General features: G+C 41.2%; 1 protein-coding gene across 2 annotated transcripts in view; it reads left to right on the top strand.

Moving 5' to 3' along the window:
• GARNL3 (GTPase activating Rap/RanGAP domain like 3) overlaps positions 1–20,872 on the top strand; it is a 175,006-nt gene that overhangs the window by 89,055 nt on the left and 65,079 nt on the right. For both annotated transcript variants that reach the window (XM_038745516.1, XM_038745515.1), the window contains exons 6-12: positions 71–189; positions 6,758–6,822; positions 7,127–7,190; positions 7,509–7,535; positions 14,563–14,638; positions 16,861–16,959; positions 17,488–17,591. In XM_038745516.1, the coding sequence (XP_038601444.1) occupies positions 71–189; positions 6,758–6,822; positions 7,127–7,190; positions 7,509–7,535; positions 14,563–14,638; positions 16,861–16,959; positions 17,488–17,591 (554 nt within the window). The remainder of the gene's footprint in view (positions 1–70; positions 190–6,757; positions 6,823–7,126; positions 7,191–7,508; positions 7,536–14,562; positions 14,639–16,860; positions 16,960–17,487; positions 17,592–20,872) is intronic.

Raw genomic sequence — 20,872 nt, 5'->3', positions numbered from 1 at the left:
TGTTTAAAGCAAGAAGATAAAGGAGTGAAGGAAACTGGATAATCCTCTTCCTGTCCTGTTTCTTTTCTAGTTCATCAAAATTACGTTGGTACTGATGCCGAAAAGAGCCCTTTCTTTTTGTCTGTAGCACTTTCTGACCAAAATAATCAGCGTGTTCCTCAATATCGTGCAATCCTTTGGAGGAAAACAGTAAGTTATAAATGTTTTTCTTGCTCTAGACTATGCTCATTTTCTTAGCAGTCTTATTTGACCAAAATGTTTGCTTTTGTGTAGTACTAGTGGTAATATTTATTAAGCATCTCCTCCAAGAGGCCTTCCCTGAGCAAGCTGTCATTTCCTCTTCTCCCACTTCCTCTGCATCACCTTGATTTGCTCCCTTTATTCACCCCTCCCTCAGACCCACAGCACTTATGTACATATCCATAAATGATTTGTTTATATTCATGTCTGTCTCTTCCTCTAGACTGTACACTCACTGAGGGCAGGGAATGTGTCTACCAACTCTTATGTTGTTATAATGTTCTCTCCCAAGTGCGTAGTACAGTGCTCTGCACACAGTAACTGCTCACTAAATATGATGGTTTGATTAAGCACTTCCTATGTGTTGAGCAACTGAACTAAATAAGCGCTGTGAAAGACTATGCAAGTGGTTTTGGGTCAGAGTGAAGACTTGGAACTCTTTTCTATGAAAGCCTTCTTCCCTGAGGTGTATTATTTGCACATTTTATTCTGTTTGCCCTACTGAATTCAGTGTAGTTCACTCCTAAGGGACCTCCCTCTGCTCCCAATTCCTACCTCACAAAACCTAGCAGGAGGTTTTAAGAATGTGACCTCCCTGTTTGAGCCAGACCTTTATAGATAAGCTTCCTCTCCAACCATTTTCCTGTGCTTGTAAAGTCTTCTCTAACCACTGTATCTATTAATAGTAATTGTGGTATTTGTTACACACTTATTGTGTGTCAGGCACTGTATTAAGCGCTGGGGTGGATACAGGCAAGTCCCTTTCCCACATGGGGCTCACAGTCTCAATCCCCAGTTTTCAGATGAGGTAACTGAGGCCCAGAGAAGTGAAGTGACTTGGCCAAGGTCACACAGCAGACAAGTGGCAGAGCCGGGATTAGAATCCATGACCTTCTGACTCTCAGGCCCTTGTCCTATCTATTATGCCATCTCTTAGTATTGAAGGAGTTTATTGGGTATGCTGTATATTTTCCTAACTGTCGTGCCTCAGTACCACTGCACACACCTGGATTATAGGGTGCCATTTAAGCATGGAGCCTATCGCCTAGTGGATAGAGCACAATTAATTAATCAACTAGCAGTGACTATTCCTAATCCAATTTAAATGCATTCTGTTCCTGATTGCCAAAATACCTGAGTTCGTGATGAAGATAATGATATTTAAGTGTCTACTACATGCGAAGAACTGTACTAAATGCTGAGGTAGATACAAGATAAGCAGGTTGGACACAGTCCCTGCCCCTCATGGGACTCATTATCCAAGAGAGGGAAAGAACAGGCCTTCTTTCAGAATGTCTGAATACCCATCTCCTCCAGATTAATCACATCTGCCTCCTGGCACACTCTTCATACCTACATCTTAATTGTGTATGTTTGTCGGGGGGTGTATGTATAAATACATATATGAACATATATGTATTTATATGCAAATGTAAATGCACACATATTTGTAGAATATAACTTTCTGTTTCTGCCTTTTGTAGTTATCACATAAAATCTTTAGCACAGTTATATATGCTTATATCATGTACCATTTGTTCCTTATGTATGCTTATGTTCTGGGTTTGTCCTGACTTCCCTAGTAGATTGTAAGGATCTTGAGGACTATGACCATGTCTTCTGATCCTCCTACCCCGCATCACTTGCTACTGAATATCTTTGACTGTCTAAAAAAGAATATCTCTAATCAAATGCATAAACACGTTCTTTGCTTTCCAGCAAAATTAGTGAAGCCGTAATTTGAAACAGTTCTCATGAGAATCTGATTTTCTTAGGGATATTTTCAGTAGGCTGCTAAAACAGTAATGCATTTACCAAAATGTCAAATATTTTATTTGAATCAGTGGTATGATTGTGAAACTAGAAAAGGAAAGCTAAATCAAATGGAGTTTGTAGTTCCGGGAAGCATTTTGGTGTCTGCTGTATTATCTTTAATTGCACTATATAAGTATCTCTGACATATGAATTAATGGGGAGACATTGTATTTTTCTTCTCTGTCAGCATTATTTTTAGCATCTGTCTCCTCCACCACTTCATGGTTATCAGTATCTTCCTTTAAAATATTTTTCCTTGGCAACACAACTTGTAGTCTTGTTTAATGAATTGTGAAAACTCAGTATTCTGTATGTGATTGTCTTTCTCTGTGGGGCAGGTGACCTCACAAACAGTATGCCATGAAAATCACATTGAACCTTGTTAAATTGGCAGACAATCAGATCATGATCAGATCCCCTTTACCTATTGACCCCTTCCTTTATCCTACGTTTACCATTCCATTTGCTCCCAGTGATATCTTTTTCATGAAAGCAGTCATCAGAAATTCATCAGGAATAGTAATTCTAAAGATTTTGATGCTAAAATGTTGGACAGCGATTTTTTGTATTGGAACTCCGGTATTAATCCAGAACATGGTGAAAAGGAGGAATGAGAAGACCTCGCTCTGAGTAACTTTTGTCTGTTGGCTCATTATCTCTTCCCCCTCCAAAGGAATCTATAAAAATAGCATTTCTCTCTATCTGCAGTCTTCTGTTAGAGTTTTGCATTAAATATTATGGGGCTACTAGGCAAATGTTCAGAATAAATGTATACTAAAAGCAATCATGCTGAGAAGATACATTTCTTTCTAGAATCTCTTCTGAAGATACATTGAGTAACTAATCTCAGGTACTCGTTGAATGACTGGGGAGAGCAGTGGTCCAAAACAGATCTCCTTATCTTCCCACCCAAACCCTGTCCTCCCCATGACTTTCCCATCACTGTAGATGGCACCACCACCCTTCCTGTCTCGGGAGTCCGTAACCTTGGCATTATTCTTGATTCCTCTCTGTCATCCAACGCACATATTCAATCCATCACTAAACTCTGTCGGTCCCACCTTCATCGCTAAAATCGCCCTTTCCTCTCCATCCTAACTACTACCATGTTAATACAATCATTCATCCTATCCCGCCTGGATTACTGCAGCAGCCTCCTTGCTGACCTCCCTGTGTCCTGTCTCTCCCCACTCCAGTCCATACTTCACTTTGCTGCCCAGATCATTTTTCTGAAAAAGCGTTCAGGACATGTCACCCCGCTCCTCAAAATACTCCCAGGACATGTCACCCCACTGCTCAAAAACTCCAGTGGTTGCCCATCCACTTCCACATCAAACAAAAGCTCCTCATCATTGCCCTCTCCTACCTCACTTTGCTTCTCTCCTACAACCCAGCCACACATTTCACTCCTCTACCACTAACCTTCTCAATGTTCCTTGATTTTCTCTGTCTCGCCACCAACCCCTAGCCCACATCCTGCCTCTGGCCTGGAACACCCTCCCTCCTCAACTCTGACAGACAATTACTCTCCCTGCCTTCAAAGCCTTTTTGCAGGCACATCTCCAGGAGGCCTTCCCAGACGAAGCCCCACTTTTCCTCATCTCCCACTCCTTTCTGCTTCACCCTGGCTTGCCCCCTTTGCTCTTCCCCCCTCCCAGCCCCACAGCTCTTATGTACATATCTGTAATTTTATTTATTTGTATTGATATCTGTCTCCCCTCCTGTAGAATATAAATTAATTTCGGGCAGGGAATGTGACAGTTTATTGTTGTATTATACTCTCCCAAGTGCTCTGCACAAAGTACAGTGCTCTGCACAAAGTAAGTGCTCAATAAATATGATTAAATGAAGAAATGGCTAGAAAGAGCTGGGCAAGGGAAGGAGAGGTAGGAGAGTTGGCAAGAGAACTGTAGCAAGCCTGACTCTATCAGTCTTTCCTTGGTTCCCCATCATGCACAAGACAAAGAGGTAGCTATGGGGAGCTGGCAGAAAGCAGAGGCAGCCTGCTTAGCTTGCTTCCCTTATCCATATTTTTCTCCAGCCACCCTTCCCTGAAGCTCCTCCAAGTCAGTTCTCTTCCTTGCACTTCTGCTGCCCACCATGGTGGGCTAGATGGTGGGATAGATGACATTCAGTTTGTCAGTCCAATTTATTGAGTGCTTACTGTGGGCAGAGCACTGTACTAAGCACTTGGAAGAGTACAATTCATTTCCCATGACGAGCTTACAGTCTAGAGGAGAAGATAGACATTAATATGAATAAATAAATTACAGATATGTGCATAAGTGCTGTGGGGTTGGGAGTAGGGATGAGTAAAGGGAGCAAGTCAGGGTTGAAACTCCTGACACATGTACAAGGGTTTCTGATGGCCAAACAACATTTTTACTCCATTAATATAATAGATGTTGTTGAATGAACAGATAAATAATATTTATTTATATTAATGTATGTCTCCCCATCTAGACTGAAAGCTTGTCATGGGCAGGGAACATGTCTACCAATTCTGTTATATTGTTTTCTCCCAAGAGCTTAGTGCAGTGCTCTACAAGCAGCATGTGTTCAATAAATATGATTGATTGATGAGGGAACTTTTGAGGTTTCAGAGCAGCAACTATTTAGGTCACCTGAAGTCACACTGAAAAAAGTCAAGGTAGAAGAGATTTTGTCATTATAATAATGATGATATATAATAATAATCATTGTTCACTACGTACTAAGCATTGGAGTAGATACAAGACAATTGGGTTGGGCACAGTCCCTGACCCACATGAGGCTCACAGTCTAAGAGGTAAGGAGAACAGGTACTTAATCTCCATTTTACAGTTGAGGGAAATGAAGCACAGAGAAATTAAGTGCTTGCTACGTGACCTTGGACAAGTTAAGTGGAGTGGCCCAGTTTAGAACCCAGGTCTTCTGGCCCCTAGGCCACGTTTCTTTTCAGTATTGTTTAGTGACTGCTCTAAGTCAGAGCTCTGGTTAGAGCAGAGTTCATTAATCAGATATTTCTACTGAAAAATCCATGTGCCTAGATTCCGTGGAATTCACTCAGTATGAAGTCTCTATTAGAATTTAGTAAGCCTTTTTCCCCATTGGATCAAATTTGGGGCTATTTTATTGTTACTGCTTATGAGATGTAAAACCACGCACCCTAGATTCAGCATCACCCAAGGCAAATATGGAATTAAGGTCTCCCACCAGACTGTGAGCCCACTGTTGGGTAGGGACCATCTCTATATGTTGCCAACTTGTACTTCCCAAGCACTTAGTACAGTGCTCTGCACACAGTAAGTGCTCAATAAATACAATTGAATGAATGAATGAATGAATGACCTAGTAGTCAAGTGCTACGTAGGCCCCAGCATTCTTGACTGAGCCCAATACCCAAACCATTCTTGATCTCCCTTTCTAGACTGTAAACTCATTTGTGGGCAGGGAACGTGTCTGCCAACTCTGTTTTCTTGTACTCTCTCAAACACTTAGTACAGTGCTCTGCACATAGTAAATGCCCAGTAAATACTATTAATGATGACTGATGAAGATCAAAATCCAGTTTTAAATAGAAAGTCCAGTGGGAAAGATCATGACAGGGAACAGGTATTTACAAAGTGTTTACAGGTCCTGGATGTTTGCAACCTTCAGTCAAGCGGGGATCTGATGACTAGTCCATGCCGTGAGCTACCCGAGAGTCCTGCTTGGGGAAATAGTTCCATGCCATGAGCTACCCGAGAGTCCTGCTTGGGGAAAAAGTTGGGAAATGGGGTTTAGACTAAAATCCCCCACAGATTAAGCTCACAGCCAGATTAACCCACCCACTAATTTCCCGTTTGCCCAAGTATAGCTCAGAGAGAAATAGATTGCCACGTGCAGATCTTTCTGGCTGGATCAACAAGGCAGATAAGCCCCACACTCCATTAGCAGCCTGCTTCCAAACTGAAAAAGTTTCCTAGCCCAATCCCCAGAAGATCTCAGGCAGCCGTCTTAAATCAGATAAATAAACTCCAGTGGCCATGAACCCCTTCCCTATAAGAGGCATTGAAAAGTGGCTCTGGTTAACTTTAGAAGGCTTTGACTTATGATTTCTACCCTGCATTTGAAGTGGCTTCAGTGGTGAAATTGCTTGTGCTCCAAAAATTAGCCAGGACCAAAGATCCTCCTTAGCTTTATTAGTAGGGAATCCTCCATGACTCCATGGGGTTGGTCTTTCTAGACTATAGGCCCATTTTGCACAGGGAACACATGTCTACCAACTCTGTTGTATTGTGTTCTGCATGAATTAAGCCCTCAATAAACACCATTAATCAATTGTAGTCTCCCAAGTGCTTAGTATGGTAGTCTAAATACAATTAGTGCTAAATAAATACCACTGGTAGATTGACCATTGATTGATGACTTTGAAGAGATTCTTATCCATTGTTATGTTTGGAGTTCACTCAGTCCTTATTTTAAGAATTAGAACCATGATATAGTTTGGGGCAAATTCACTCTTAGGAACTCAAACCTGTGACATTTTAAGAGGCTCTATCTAGTTGGTCAGTCCTCTCATTCAAGGAGGAGGAGATTTGGACTACAGTGTCTTTGTTCTGTGGATAATTTCCAGACATTCTCATTTGAATTCTATGGTAGATATTCCCCAGCTTGACAATAAGGTAACAGCTTGGAAGAAAACAGAGACTACCCCTCTTTTGCTGTTTTTCTCTTACAGGGTTCCCAGAAAATATGCCTTCCTTACAGCCCCACAAAAACCCTCTCAGTGAAGTCCATTTTAAGGTGAGATTTGAAGTTAAAGAGAACATTACTGGAAAATTATGAGCTTTATTGTTGTTTTTCCTTTGGATAGTCTGTGATAGCTTCCTGTTCATGGTTCATTTCATTTAACTTCAAAAGGATAATAACATTAAAAAAAAGTACATCTTAACCCCTTAAGTACTAATTATACAGTTTAGCAATGTAAGATGATGATTCAACCAATTTCTTGTAGGGCTATGGAATAAATTTGTCTGGAGAATAGTAAAATGCTCACCCCACCCCCCAAGTCTCCCACACAAATTAATGTTTTTTCATTTCATTTCAGTGCCATGAATCTTGACAAATTTGAGAGGGGTCCTAGAGAAATTCTTCATCCTGAGATACAAAAGGTAAAGAAAAGTATCCATCCCCATGTGTTTATAAAATACAGTGCGTTATTCAAGAGAAAGGTCTCTAACTTGTACATGACCTTTCAGCGTCCTTCCAAACTCTAGCACTTTCAAAATTATTTTGGTATTCAATTGTTGGAAACTTGCATTTAAGCCAAATTTGGCATTTTCTGAGTGATACTTCCCTAACCCAGTTTTCAAAATGATTGCATAATTTCACCAAAGTTAAATTGTGAACCAAAGTAGTTATCTAAGCTGCAAAAGAAGTCAACATGTTTGAGCATCCTTGAAATAATGTAATGTTATTTTCATTAACAGGATTTACTAGTTCTTGAAGAACAAGAGGTAAGAAGTACTTAATTCCCTTGTGTTCCCTAAATCTTTTTTGTGGAAATACTTGGTTTATGTGTATCATCCCCCTGAAGTGGTTGGAAATCTATGGTTTTTTCTTCTCTTTGGAAACTAGCTATTAAAGTTTTGTCACCTGGTTACACATTAAAGAGCACGTGTATGAGAAGATTTTTTCATATGTTTTGTAAAGGAGATTTAGGCACATGAACATCTATAGCTGTCCTCTTTCAGAAATGTTGTTATAGATGGTAAAATCCTATCCATGTGTGTGCTGAAAAGGCTGATGAATGACTGACATATATTGCCACATTATGGATTCGATCAATCATTGGCATTTATTGAGCGCTTACTGTGTGCCGAACACTATACTAAGTACTTGGGAAAGTATATTACAGTAGTAGATGCATTCCCTATCCACAGGTAGCTTACAATCTACAGGGGAGACAGGCATTAAAATAATTATCGATTCGATCAATCATTGGCATTTATTGAGCGCTTACTGTGTGCCGAACACTATACTAAGTACTTGGGAAAGTATATTACAGTAGTAGATGCATTCCCTATCCACAGGTAGCTTACAATCTACAGGGGAGACAGGCATTAAAATAAAATACAGATTGGGAAGATAGAGTATAATATGTACATAATAATAATTATGGTATTTGTTCAGTGCTTACTATGTGCCAGGCACTGTACTAAGTGTGGGGTGGGTTTTGCAAATCGGGTTAGACAAAGTCCCTGTCCCACATGGGGCTCACAGTCTTATACATAACATTTGTGAGTCCTCTTCTGTTTTTGTCTCAAGAGTGCTGTCTTCTGCCTAAAGCAGTTCCTGAGCCACTTCCTCGAAGACCTTTGAGGATATCTTTGTAACCTGTTGGGCTGAAAGTTTCCCAGTGGGTTGGGAACATTTTTGATCTCTGGCTTTCTGGTCCTTTGTTGTAGCCTCAAGCATGGCAGTGTAGAATAGGGTTGTACTGGACTGAACCTACTATGCAGTGAAATCCAACATTAAGGGGAAAAGGTCAGACCTGGCATGTGTAACTCTGACTCTATCAACCAATCTTAGGGAATTTCAAATTTACTTTGAAATTTCCAGAGCTCTGGTTTAGTGATAGTGTCTTTTTGAGTCACTGCTCAGTTCCTGTTCCTTTTGTGCTGTAAAGATCCAAGCTGTGGAACAGTACTTTGGTCTGAAGCTGCACTGAGATTCGAGTAGCCCGTGTGTGTGTGTGTGGTGTGGTGTGGTGTGGGTGGGTGGGAGCAGGGGGAGAGGGGTGACCGTCCCTCAGTAATATATTGAAAAGGATTCTGGCTGAATCTTGAATGCAGTGGGAAGTAGGGAGCATGCTCTCTAGTTTATACAGTTTGCTTTCTCCCTTTTCTTCTTGAAAATGGTGATTGTGGTGGCATCTTTTATGTCTCGTGAAGTAGCATGGCCTAGTGAGAAGCAGCATGGCTTAGTGGAGAGAGCACAGGCTTGGGAGTCGGAGGTGATGGGTTCTGATCTCGGCTCTGCGACTTTGTCAGCTCTGTGACTTTGGTCAAGTCACTTAACTTCTCTGTGCCTCAGTTACCTCATCTGTAAAATGGGGATTAAGACTGTGAACCCCATGTGGGATTACCTGATTATCTTGTATTCATCCCAGAGCTTAGAACAGTGCTTGGCAAATAGTAAGAGCTTAACAAATGCCATCATCTTCATGTGGGACAGAGACTGTGTCCAACCAAATTAATTTGTATCTACTGTAGCGCTAAGAAGAGTATTTGACACAATGTAAGCACTTAAAATATGCCATAAAACAAACTGAGCACTTACTGTGTGCAGAGCACTGAACTAAGCACATGGGAATGTACAATATAACAGTATTGTTGCCTGCCTCCTCCAGCACTGTTACTTCAGTTAGGCCTGGCCACTCTCCCTGACTGCTGACAAAATATATCCTCAAACAATAATAATAATATTAATTGTGGTATTTAAGTACTTAGTATGTGCCCAGTGCTGTACTAAGTGCTGGGGTGGATACAAGCAAATCAAGTTGAATACAATCCCTGTCTCACAAGGGGCTCACTGAGATGAGGTAACTGAGGCACAGAGAAGTGAAATGACTTGCCCAAGGTCACACAGCAGACACGTGCCAAAGCCGGGATTAGAACCTAGGTCTTTCTAACTCCCAGGCCTGCGTGCTATCCCTTAGGCCACATGGCTTCTCACTAGGCCATGCTGCTTCACAAGACATAAAAGATGTCATCACAATCACCATTTCAAAAAGAAAAGGGACAGAACAGACTGTGGAAACTACAATGCAATCTCCCTGTTTCCAACTGCAGACAAGATTCAAGCCAGAATCCTTTTCAAGCACCTCATCTTCCTTCTCGGGTTCTAAATATTTGACTTAGAATGCAAATCTAGGGTTGCCCATTGGCTACTTTGAAAACTGTCAAAGTTGCTTGGCATTTTATGAGCTCTTCTATTTCCAAGCAAAAACATCGCATTTGCAGTCCTCTAGACTGTAAGCTTGTTATGGGAAGGGAACATGTCTGATAATTCTGTTGTACTCTCCCAAGTGCTTAGTTCAATGCTCTGCTCATAGTAATCATTTAATAAATACCATTGATTGATCGATTGATTGATACAAAATTTTTGTATTTTGGGTGTAGCAGTCCCCCCTTTTTATGGTATTTGTTAAGCACATACTATGTGCCAGGCACTTTACAAGGCGCTGGAGTAGATATAAGCTAATCGATTGGACATAGTCCATGTCCCACATGGGGCTTAGTCTTAATCCCCATTTTGCAGATGAGGTAACTTAGGCACAGATAATTTAAATAACTTGCCCAAGGTCACATAGCTGACAAGTTTCAGAGCGGGGATTATTCATTCATTCAATCGTATTTATTGAGCGCTTACTGTGTGCAGAGCACTGTACTGCTTGGGAAGTACAAGTTGGCAACATTTAGAGACGGTCCCTACCCAACAGTGGGCTCACAGTCAAGAAGGGGGAGACAGACAACCAAACAAAACATGTAGACAGGTGTCAAAATGGTCAGAATAAATAGAATTATAGCCATATTCATTCAATCGTATTTATTGTGTGCAGAGCACTGTACTAAGTGCTTGATGCACATCATTAACAAAATAAATAGAATAGTAAATATGTACAAGTAAAATAAATAGAGTAATAAATCTGTACAAATATATACAAGTGCTGTGGGGAGGGGAAGGAGGTAGGGCAGATGGGGAGAAGGAGAGGAAAAAGGGGGCGCTCAGTCTGGGGAGGCCTCCTGGAGGAGGTGAGCTCTCAGTAGGGCTTTGAAGGGAGGAAGAGAGCTAGTTTGGCGGATGTGTGGAGGGAGGGCATTCCAGGCCAGGGGAAGGACATGGGCCGGGGGTCGATGGCGGGACAGGCGAGAACGAGGCACAGTGAGGAGGTTAGTGGCATTAGATTACACCTGGAACTAGACCCCAGGTCCTTCTGAGCAAGGCAAGGCAGGAGAGATGAGAGTGAGGCACAGTGAGTAGGTTATCTTGGGCAGAGTGAAGAGAGTGAGTTGGGGTGTAGTGGGAAAAGAGGTTGGATAAGTACAAAGGAGAGAATTAATTGAGTCCCATTGATTATGATTTTTTGTTTCATCAACCAATCAGACATATGCTTGATGCATAGAGTATTGGGTAACTACAGGCTTTTGAGGAGTGATGAGATGTGCAGAATGATATTTTGGAAAAATGATCTGGGCAACAAAGTGAAGTATTGTGCTCTCCCAAGCACTTAGTACAGTTCTCTGCACACAGTAAGCATTAAAAGAAATTCAGTTGAATGAATGATTGAAAGTATGGCCTGGAGAAGAGAAAGACTGGAAGTAGATGCTGTGGTCAAGTCATATGCTGGCCAGGATATGGCAAGGGCTTTGACCTTTGAGGTGGTTGTTTTGGATGCAGAGAAAGAAGCAGATCCTGGAGAGAGAGAGATAACTATTAAATGCCATCAAGGAATATCTCTTTGGGGGTGTTCCAATTCCCATTTCCTGCCAGTCAGAAGCAGCTGTTGTGAGTCCAGAGTGCCCTGGAGGTGGAAGCTTTTGCATGGCCTTCAGGACTTCAGATTATCTGTTAAAACTACAGAAACAATACTTCAGGATTCTCTGCTTTTTTTTTTTTTCTTCTGTACCTCAGCAATGGAGCACTGACTCTTCTGGCTAGATCAGGTCTAGTCTCTAACGTGGATTGTAATCTCATTGTGGGGAGGGAACGTATCTACCAACTCTGTTATATCGTAGTACTCTGCACACAGTAAACGTACTGCACACAGTAAGTATAGTGTACACACACTGAACACAGTAAATCAATAAATACCATTGCTTGAGTGGTGGCCGTACATTCTCAGGAAAAAGATCAGAGACAACTGTAACTCACGTACTGGGAGGCCCAGTTCTTCCCAGAACTGGAGGATGGAATTCTCTCTGAGTTTTATGAAATGAATCTATGGAAGCATGGTTTGAGTGTTGCTGGGCTATCCTGTGCCTGTTGGGCATCTGGTGGTATCATGGCACATTTGACAGTCAGTTGATACACTGAAGAAGAAAGTTGGTTAGAGTTGGAACAGAGGTCGGTTTCCCTGGATCTGCAGGTGGCCCCTGTTTTTGGCTTTGTCCCTTTAACCACTTACTCCCTTTAAATTCATCCATGAATTCATTCAGTCATATTTATTGAGTGCTTACTGTGTACAGAGCACTGTACTAAGCGCTTGGAAAGTGTAAATCAGCAACAGAGACAATCCCTGCCCACAACCGGCTCACAGTCTAGAAGGGGGGAGACAGACATCAAAACAAGTAAACAGGCATCAATAGCATCAATATAAATAAATAGAATTATAGATACATATACACATCAAAACAAGTAAATGGGCATTAATAGAAATATAAATACTGTAATGCTCAATCATGCTAATTTTGGCATTAATCTGTTTAGGATGGGAGGTGATTTCAGGGAGACTTTACATATTCCTCTACATGGAGAATCCAGTAGTTATCTAAAGTAAATAAGTGAGCAAACACTCACCTCCCTAATTAATGCAAATATTGCAGTTTACTTAAGGAGTTTGGTTTGGGTTCCACCTGTTGTGTGGAGAAATATCACAAATGGTATTAACATCAGACAAACACTGTCATCTGGTACTTTTAGAAAGATGAGGTAATTAAAGAGCTTGCCATTTGGTATTTTTTAATTTCCTCCTCTCTCCAAGGCTTCTCTCATTCTTTGAGAAATTTTGATTATATTTCTGTCCCTGGCTTGTAGAGATGAGTTCTTAGATGATGCTGAAAGTTTTTGTGGTTGTTGGTCTCCTTTGCTGCCCATCCTCCACCCACTCTCATTTTCATTGATTTTTGTCCAATATTTGCCAAAATTTTCAGCTAGTTTTATCTATAATTTTTTTTGGTATTTGTTTTTGAATGTTCAGCTTTCAGGTTTATGCACGAAAGTATTTTTTGTCTTTTTTGTCAGTCTATGAACTAAATAAACAATAAACTATGCTCACTGCAGTATAACTATGCTTTTCTTTAATGAAATCTATTATGCACTTACAATGTGCCAGGAACTGTATTAAGCACTGGGGAAGATACAAGCTAATCAGGGTGGACACAATCTATGTCCAACATGGGGCTCACAGTCTTAATCCCCATTTTACAGATGAGGTAACAGAGGCATAGAAAAATTAGTGACTTGTCCACAGTCACACAGCAGACAAGTGACGGAACCGGGATTAGAACTCGATCCTTTGATTCCCATATCCGTGCTCCTTCCAATGGGCCTTGCTGCTTTTCAGCACGCCGTGCTGAGTAGGACTTGTGAGGAGAATGGATAGCAGTAGTGTACCCAAAGAGCAGCTGAATGGTGGTTGAAGTGGGAAAATAGAACTCAAGGAGGGAAAAAAAAAACCCTTTTTAACAATACAATAAAACAAAGCCTCAGATCATGCTACAGCATAGACAAAAAGTAGGCGTTAATTTCCAGTGATAGACCAACATAGTGCACTGAAATCAAGAGTCTCTTTCAACAGAAAGGAGGAAATGGAGAAAACAGGGCTGGGAGCTGCAAATATCAAACATGACCTCACAAAGGGTGGAATTTGTACACAATTTGGTGAGGACGGTTTTATCAGTTACACACACCCTCACACCCACCCAATCCCCCTACCCCCAAACACACACCCTGCACTCCTCCACTAGCCTCCTGTAGGTGAATTTCTTCATCAGTAGCATCTTCCTACCGAATAACAAACAAATGGATTTTGGAGCAAATTATGCCAGAGTGGTTTTTGGAAGGCCAGATGACTTGACTTAGATTAGCATATTTTGGACACATAATAAGGAGAACTAACTCTCTGGGGAAGACACTAATGCTAGGAAAAGTCCAGGGAAAACTTGGAAGAGGCAGACCAGCAGCTAGAGGGGTAGAAAGCATAACAACGATAATGGAAGAACTGTTAGTGAGATTATGGATTATGGCAGAAGACAGGATGTTCTGGAGAAAATGTATCCATAGAGTCGCTATGAATCGGAAACGACTCGACACTTAATAATAAGCATCTCCTCAAGTGTGAAGGGATAACTACATATATTTTTTTTAATTCATGAAAAAAATTGCTTGATCCCAAACTTGATTTTCAAGTTGATCGGTAAGAGTATCCTGGGACAGTGGGTTGTAATCACAGAATACTGCAAATGCCATTCATCCATTCATTCAATTTTATTTATTGAGCGTTTACTGTATGCAGAGCACTGTACTAAGCGCTTGTACTAAGCGCAAGCATTCCTACTTGGGGCTGATGTGCACAGCCAGCTTGAAGTACCCTTTACTAGATATGAATGAATAGTTATGTAAACTGTAAAACTGTTTATTTCCCTGTTTCTACTAAAATTATGTAAACTGTAAAACTGTTTATTTCCCTGTTTCTACTAACGACCCAAAATTACTCACTTTCTGACATTATGAATCTCTTTCCATGGCTTTGATTTTAAGGGCTCTGTGAATTTCAAGTTTGGAATTCTTTATGCCAAAGATGGGCAACTCACTGACGATGAAATGTTCAGCAATGGTAAGTGTTCCCATAACTCCACCCTCATGTCTATTGATGTAAATGTTCCACCCTGATTGAAAATGATGGACATGTGTTACTACATTTGAGTTTTAAATGTGAGAAGTGGCAAGAAAGCAAAAGCACAAAATAGTTGTCAGGAGAACGCCGTATACTTTATCCTTATTACATGGTAGGGGTGAACCTTTGGTTAATGGCCATTGATTCAGTGGGAATTAATAGGAAAGGTAGGAAGGTTCTCCCTGACTGATTTTTCCACAAAAATTCCTGCATTATTGCTATGTCCATCACTAGTAGAATGTTTTATACCCTTTTCACATTGCTTATTTTTAATAATATTAAATACTGAGTAAAGTTGCAAAAACATAATAAAACAAAAATTACCGTAGAAGGTAGAGGCTGGAGTATAGCAACATTAGATCGTGTTTGATGCCAGTCCCAGGCCCACAGTCATTTCTTCATGAACTGAATCTATTTAACCAACTAGTTAGTTGTGTTGTAGGAAGATCATTCCTTAAGTCATCCATCCTGTTAAATCTAAATTGGGGAATTAAAATTTGTAATGGCAGAATTGGGTTTATGCAAAACTTGCCAAACGCAGATAAGTCTTTAGATCCAGATGTCTTAATGTTGGAAATACATTTTTAATACAGTAGCAAAAGCTAATTCATTTGCACCTCAATCAGTCAGTCAATCAGTAGGATTTATGGAGCACTTACTACGTGCAGAGCACTGTAATAAGCGCTTGGGAGAATATGATACAGCAGAATTAGCAGACATGTTTCCTGCCCATAATGAGCTTACACAAGTGTGGCTTTTGGGATCATCTGGACAGAAAAGAATCAATGTTGCCTAGTAGATAGAGCACAGGTCTCGGAGTCAGAAGGCCTTGGGTTCTAATCCTGGCTCTACCAGTTGTCTGCTGTGTAACCTTGGGCAAGCTACTTAACTTCTCTGTGCCTTAGTCACCTCATCTGTAAAATGGGGATTAAGACTGTGAGCCTCCTGTGGGACAGAGAATGTGTCCAACCTGATTAGCTTGTTTCTACCCCAGCACGTAGTACAGTGCCTGGCAAATGATAACAAATGCCATTTAAAAAAAGAAAAAAAAGAAAGAAAAAATATTGTTTTGCAAGTTCAAGGGAACTCTCTCTGATTCACTTCCTTCTTCAGGTCCCAGCAACTTCTTTTTCACCAATTCCTGCACTGCTGCAGCATTCCTGTCCTATGCAGCTCTTTTCCAGTTCCTGGGACTTGAGGTTAAGACCAAAATTCCAAATTTTTGGTCAGGGGTCTAGTACTTCCTCACAACCTCTGTTAAAGGTTGCTGTGAAGCTTATTTTCATGGGTTGCCATCACTGAGCTTTAGTAGTGTAGTTGGTGTTTTATTATCTTCACCTGCCCATCAGAAGTGTGAAGAAAAGCCTGGCTGATTAGCTTTCAGGTGAAACTTTCTTGCCACTGGTGTTAAACTAGTACACTTTTGTTGAAAGAAGGGGCGGAGACTAAGGCACAAGCTGTGTTGGACAAGGGAGACTGTGAGCCCATTGTTGGGTAGGGATTGTCTCTCTCTGTTACCGAATTGTACTTTCCAAGTGCTTCGTACAGTGCTCTGCACACAGTAAGCACTCCATAAATACGATTGAATGAATGAATGAGGGTTGAATAGCCCCGAGAAGAGGAAGGAATCACAATTTATCCTCTTTTATTAACCCAATCTACTGCTATTAACACTATTTCAACTCCCATTCCCTCTTCCTTCAGTTCTCTTTCCTTGGATTTTGTTCAGAGGGAAGAAGAGAGAAATCGATTTTTTCAGTAGGCAGCCTGCTACACTGGCTACACAATTTCATTATTATTAATTCAGCTTATACTCCCTCTTCTCTCTCTCCCTCAGTCTGGATTAGTGAAGTTTGGCTGTGATAAAATCTTTTCAAAAATATCGGGTAGCAATGATCTGTTTTTAAAGTCTACATATACAGATTGGTGATTTTCTTTCCTTTAATTTCCCATGGACTAGAAAGCTGGGAGGCTTCCAGGAAAACCACCGAATCTGACTCTTAAAATCAGGTTCCTTATCAGGCACATTTATCCATTTCTGTGCCGTGTATTATGTTTTTAGTGGGTATTGACAGCTATTTAGAGGTTACAAAAATGAATCGACTTATTGGAAATTAGCGAGTGTTGTTAATCTCCTAAAACTCAATTTCTTTTCCCTTCAGAAACTGGAAGTGAAACCTTCCAAAAATTATTGACCCTTTTGGGTGACACTATTACATTAAAGGGCTGGACTGGCTATCGAGGGGGACTGGACACCAAAAGTAAGATCTCAAGCAGTAGTGATTTACTATTGTGTTATGGTCCTGGGTGGACTTGATGAATTGTTGGTAACTGCAGGTGTGGAAATGTGGGGCGGAACTACGGAGGCAGTTCCTACACCTTTTGAACCCACTGTTACATTGTTAGTGTTTCCAAGGGTAAATGATTTCCAGTACTTTGCCTGGGGAACTGGTTGCAGAATGTTCCAGGAACATAAATCAGTTCTCCCTGGGCCCTTCTGATAGAGTTAAGTATTATGATTTTCCCTAGGGGATACTTACTTGAGCACAGTGAGATTAAGTGATTTTCCAGAATGGCACTGTATCTAGTGGAACCAGCAAATGACTCAGTCCATATTAGAGCACAGAAAATGGACAATCCATTTGTGCACATAGATTTTTGCATGCATTTAATGTGTAAAAAAACCAAACACTTGCAAAGGTTATCACTGTCTAAAGGTAATCCAAGGATATGAAATAAAAATTACCAAGTATTTGATTGCCACTGAATGTATACTCACTCCTTTACAGATGATACCACAGGAATATATTCTGTTTATACTGTGTACCAAGGACATGAGATCATGTTTCATGTTTCAACCCTGCTACCCTACTCTAAGGAGAACAAGCAGCAAGTGAGTGTTTGTATTGGGGTGTATAGAAAATGGAAAGCCATAAAATTTCGAAATGAAGATTTAAAGTGTATTTTTAAGTATTAAGCCTTGAGGTTCTCTAAGACTAGAAACTGCTATCTCCCCCCTTGCCATCATACCAAATAGGGTCAGCTTGGATAATTCTAATAACCATCTTGAAACTTTAGCTTTAAAAGATTCTTGTCTGGTTACCCTTACTGCAGCCCCATTTCTTTACAATTCTCTAAATCCAGATGTTAGTTTGTGCATGTATGTTCTTCTACTGAAATAATTTCTGTAGTTAGATTGCGAATTATCCGTTACCTGAAGCAGTGCTTTGTTCAGGAGAGTGTCTCCTGCAACATACCAGGCCCAGTACAAAATGTATATTGCTGTCTGAAAGACAGTATCAATCAACTAGAGGTATTAATTGAGCATTTACTGTGTGCAGAGCACTGTACTGAGTGCTGAGGTAGAAACAAGATAATCCGGTCGGACACAGACCCAGTACCTCACGTGGATTCATAGAAGCAGTGTGGCTCAGTGGAAAGAGCACGGGCTTTGGAGTCAGAGGTCATGGGTTCAAATCCTGACTCCGCCAATTGTCAGCTGTGTGACTTTGGGCAAGTCACTTAACTTCTCTGTGCCTCAGTTCCCTAATCTGGAAAATGGGGTTTAAGATTGTGAGCCCCACGTGGGACAGCCTGATCACCTTGTATCCCCCCAGTGCTTAGAACAATGCTTTGCACATAGTAAGTGCTTAACAAATGCCATTAATGCTTTGCACATAGTAAGTGCCTAACAAATACCATTATTATTATTATTATAGGCTAAGTAGAAGGGACAACAAGAATTTTATCCCCATTTAACAGATGAGGAAAATGAGGCACAGATAATAATAATACTCTTAATGTTTGTTAAGCGCTTTCTGCGTACCAAGCAGTATACTAAGCACTGGAGTAGATACAAGATAATCAAGTCTCACATGGGGCTCCCAATCTAAGTAGGAGGGAGAATTGCTATTGAATCCCAATTTTGCAGAAGAAGGAACTGAGGCCTAGAGACATTCATTCATTAAGTCATATTTATTGAGCACTTACTGTGTGCAGAGCACTGTATTAAGCGCTTAGTAAGTACAATTTGGCAACAGATAGAGACAGTCCCTACCCAACAATGGGCTCACAGTCTAGAAGTAGGAGACAGAAAACAAAACAGAATATGTAGGCATCAATACCATCAATATCGATAAGTAGAATTATAGATATATACACATAATTAATAAAATAGAGTAATAAATATGTACAAATATACACAAGTGCTGTGGGGAGGGGAAGGTAGTAGGGCAAAGGAAGGGAGTGGAGGGAGTGTTGGGGGGAGGAGCAGAGGAAAAGGGGTGGGCTCAGTCTGGGAAGGCCTCCTGGAGGAGGTGAGCTCTCAGTAGGGCTTTGAAGGGAGGAAGAGAGCTAGTTTGGTGGATGTGTGGAGGGAAGGCATTCCAGGCCAGAGGTAGGAGGTGGGCCAGGGGTCGATGGCGGGACAGGCAAGAACGAGGCACAGTGAGGAGGTTAGCGGCAGAGGAGTGGAGTGTGCGGGCTGGGCTGTAGAAGTAGAGAAGGGAGGTGAGGTAGGAGGGGGCGAAGTGGCGGAGAGCTTTGAAGCCAATAGTGAGGAGATTTTGCTTCATGCAAAGGTTGATAGGCAACCGCTGAAGATTTTTGAGGAGAGGAGTGACATGCCCAGAGCATTTCTGTAGAAAGATAATCTGGGCAGCAGAGTGAAGTATAGACCGAAGCAGGGAGAGACAGGAGGATGGGGGACATTAAGAGACTTGCCCAAGGGCACCAAGCAGGAAAGTGGTGGAGTCGGGTTTGGAATCCCTGCCTTCTGGCACTCAGTTCATTGCTCTTTCCACCAAGCCATGCTGCTTATTGTGCTAAGCGCTTCGGAGCGTGCAGTACAACAATGTTGGGAGACATGTTCCTTACCCACGAGGAGCTTGCAGACTAGAGGGGGAGACAGATGTTAAAATAAATTACAGATGGATAGATCCATCAATGCTTTGAGGGTGGGGTGAAAAATCAAAGTGTTTAAGGGTTACACACCCAAGTATGTAGGTGATGGGGAAGTGAGGGTTTTGTCAGGGAAGGCTTCTTGGAGGACATGTGATTTGCATAGGGAGAGTGGTAGTCTGTATGATGCATACCTTGTATATTTCCATGCAAAGAGTAGCAGCGTGACCTCGTGGGTAGAGCACGGGCCTGGGAATCAGAAGGACCTTGGTTTGAATCCCAGCCCAACCTCTTGCCTGCCATCTGACCTTAGACAAATCACTTCCTTGTGCCTCAGTTACCTCATCTGTAAAATGGGAATTAAAACTACAAGCGCCGTGTGGAACATGGACTGTGTCAAAACTGATTAGCTTGTATCTACCCCAGCACATAGTATGGTGCCCGGCACATAGTAAGTGCTTAACAAATGCCATAAAACACTGCATATTCAGTTATTTTTTAAGGCTACTTTGCAGGTTTTTAAAAAATCTTTTCTTTCTGATGGTAGGTTGGTACAAAGTGCTCAGTACAGTGCTCTGTCTACAGTTAGCATTTGATAAATATCATTCGTTGATTGATAGATTTTATTTTTTAACTTTTGTAGAAAAGTTAAGCGCGGGGAAAACATTGCTGGAAAGAAGTTTGGGGTAAATTCATTCATTAAATCATTCATTCAATTCTATTTATTGAGCGCTTACCATGTGCAAAGCACTGTAGAGAGCCCTCATTTTTGCCTATTCTGGGAAGGCTTTCTGCTTGAGGTAGGATTTTAGGAGTGCCCTGCTAGGGGAAAGGAGGGGACTTGGCAGAGGGCAGGTGTACTGGGGAAAAATCAGAAGAGCAAAAGCTCAAAATGGGAGAACTGTGATCATCGCCAAGGCAAAACATTAAGAGTGTTGTGAGGAAAAGTTTATTGTTGAATAGGCAGGGAAAAGAGAGGCAAGTGATAGAGAAGCCTAGGTAGTATATGAGAAAATGGCTGGGAGGAAATAGGGAGTAGCAGAAAAATGGCAAATGGTTCTTCAGTCAACCGTATTTATTGAGTGCTTACTGTATGCAGAGCACTTTACTAAGTGCTTGGAAGAGTAAAATATAACAGTAAACAGACACATTCCGTGTCCACAACAAGCTTACAGTCTAGAGGTCTAGTCTAGAGTTTTAAATGATGAGGATTATAATAGAGACATGGAGGCATGCAGATAGGGGGGAGTTACTGAGGAGGAAGTGAAGGCACAG

This window comes from Tachyglossus aculeatus, chromosome 4, assembly GCF_015852505.1.
Source record: "Tachyglossus aculeatus isolate mTacAcu1 chromosome 4, mTacAcu1.pri, whole genome shotgun sequence".
Taxonomy (NCBI): domain Eukaryota; kingdom Metazoa; phylum Chordata; class Mammalia; order Monotremata; family Tachyglossidae; genus Tachyglossus; species Tachyglossus aculeatus.
This window is presented reverse-complemented; position numbering and strand designations above follow the sequence as displayed.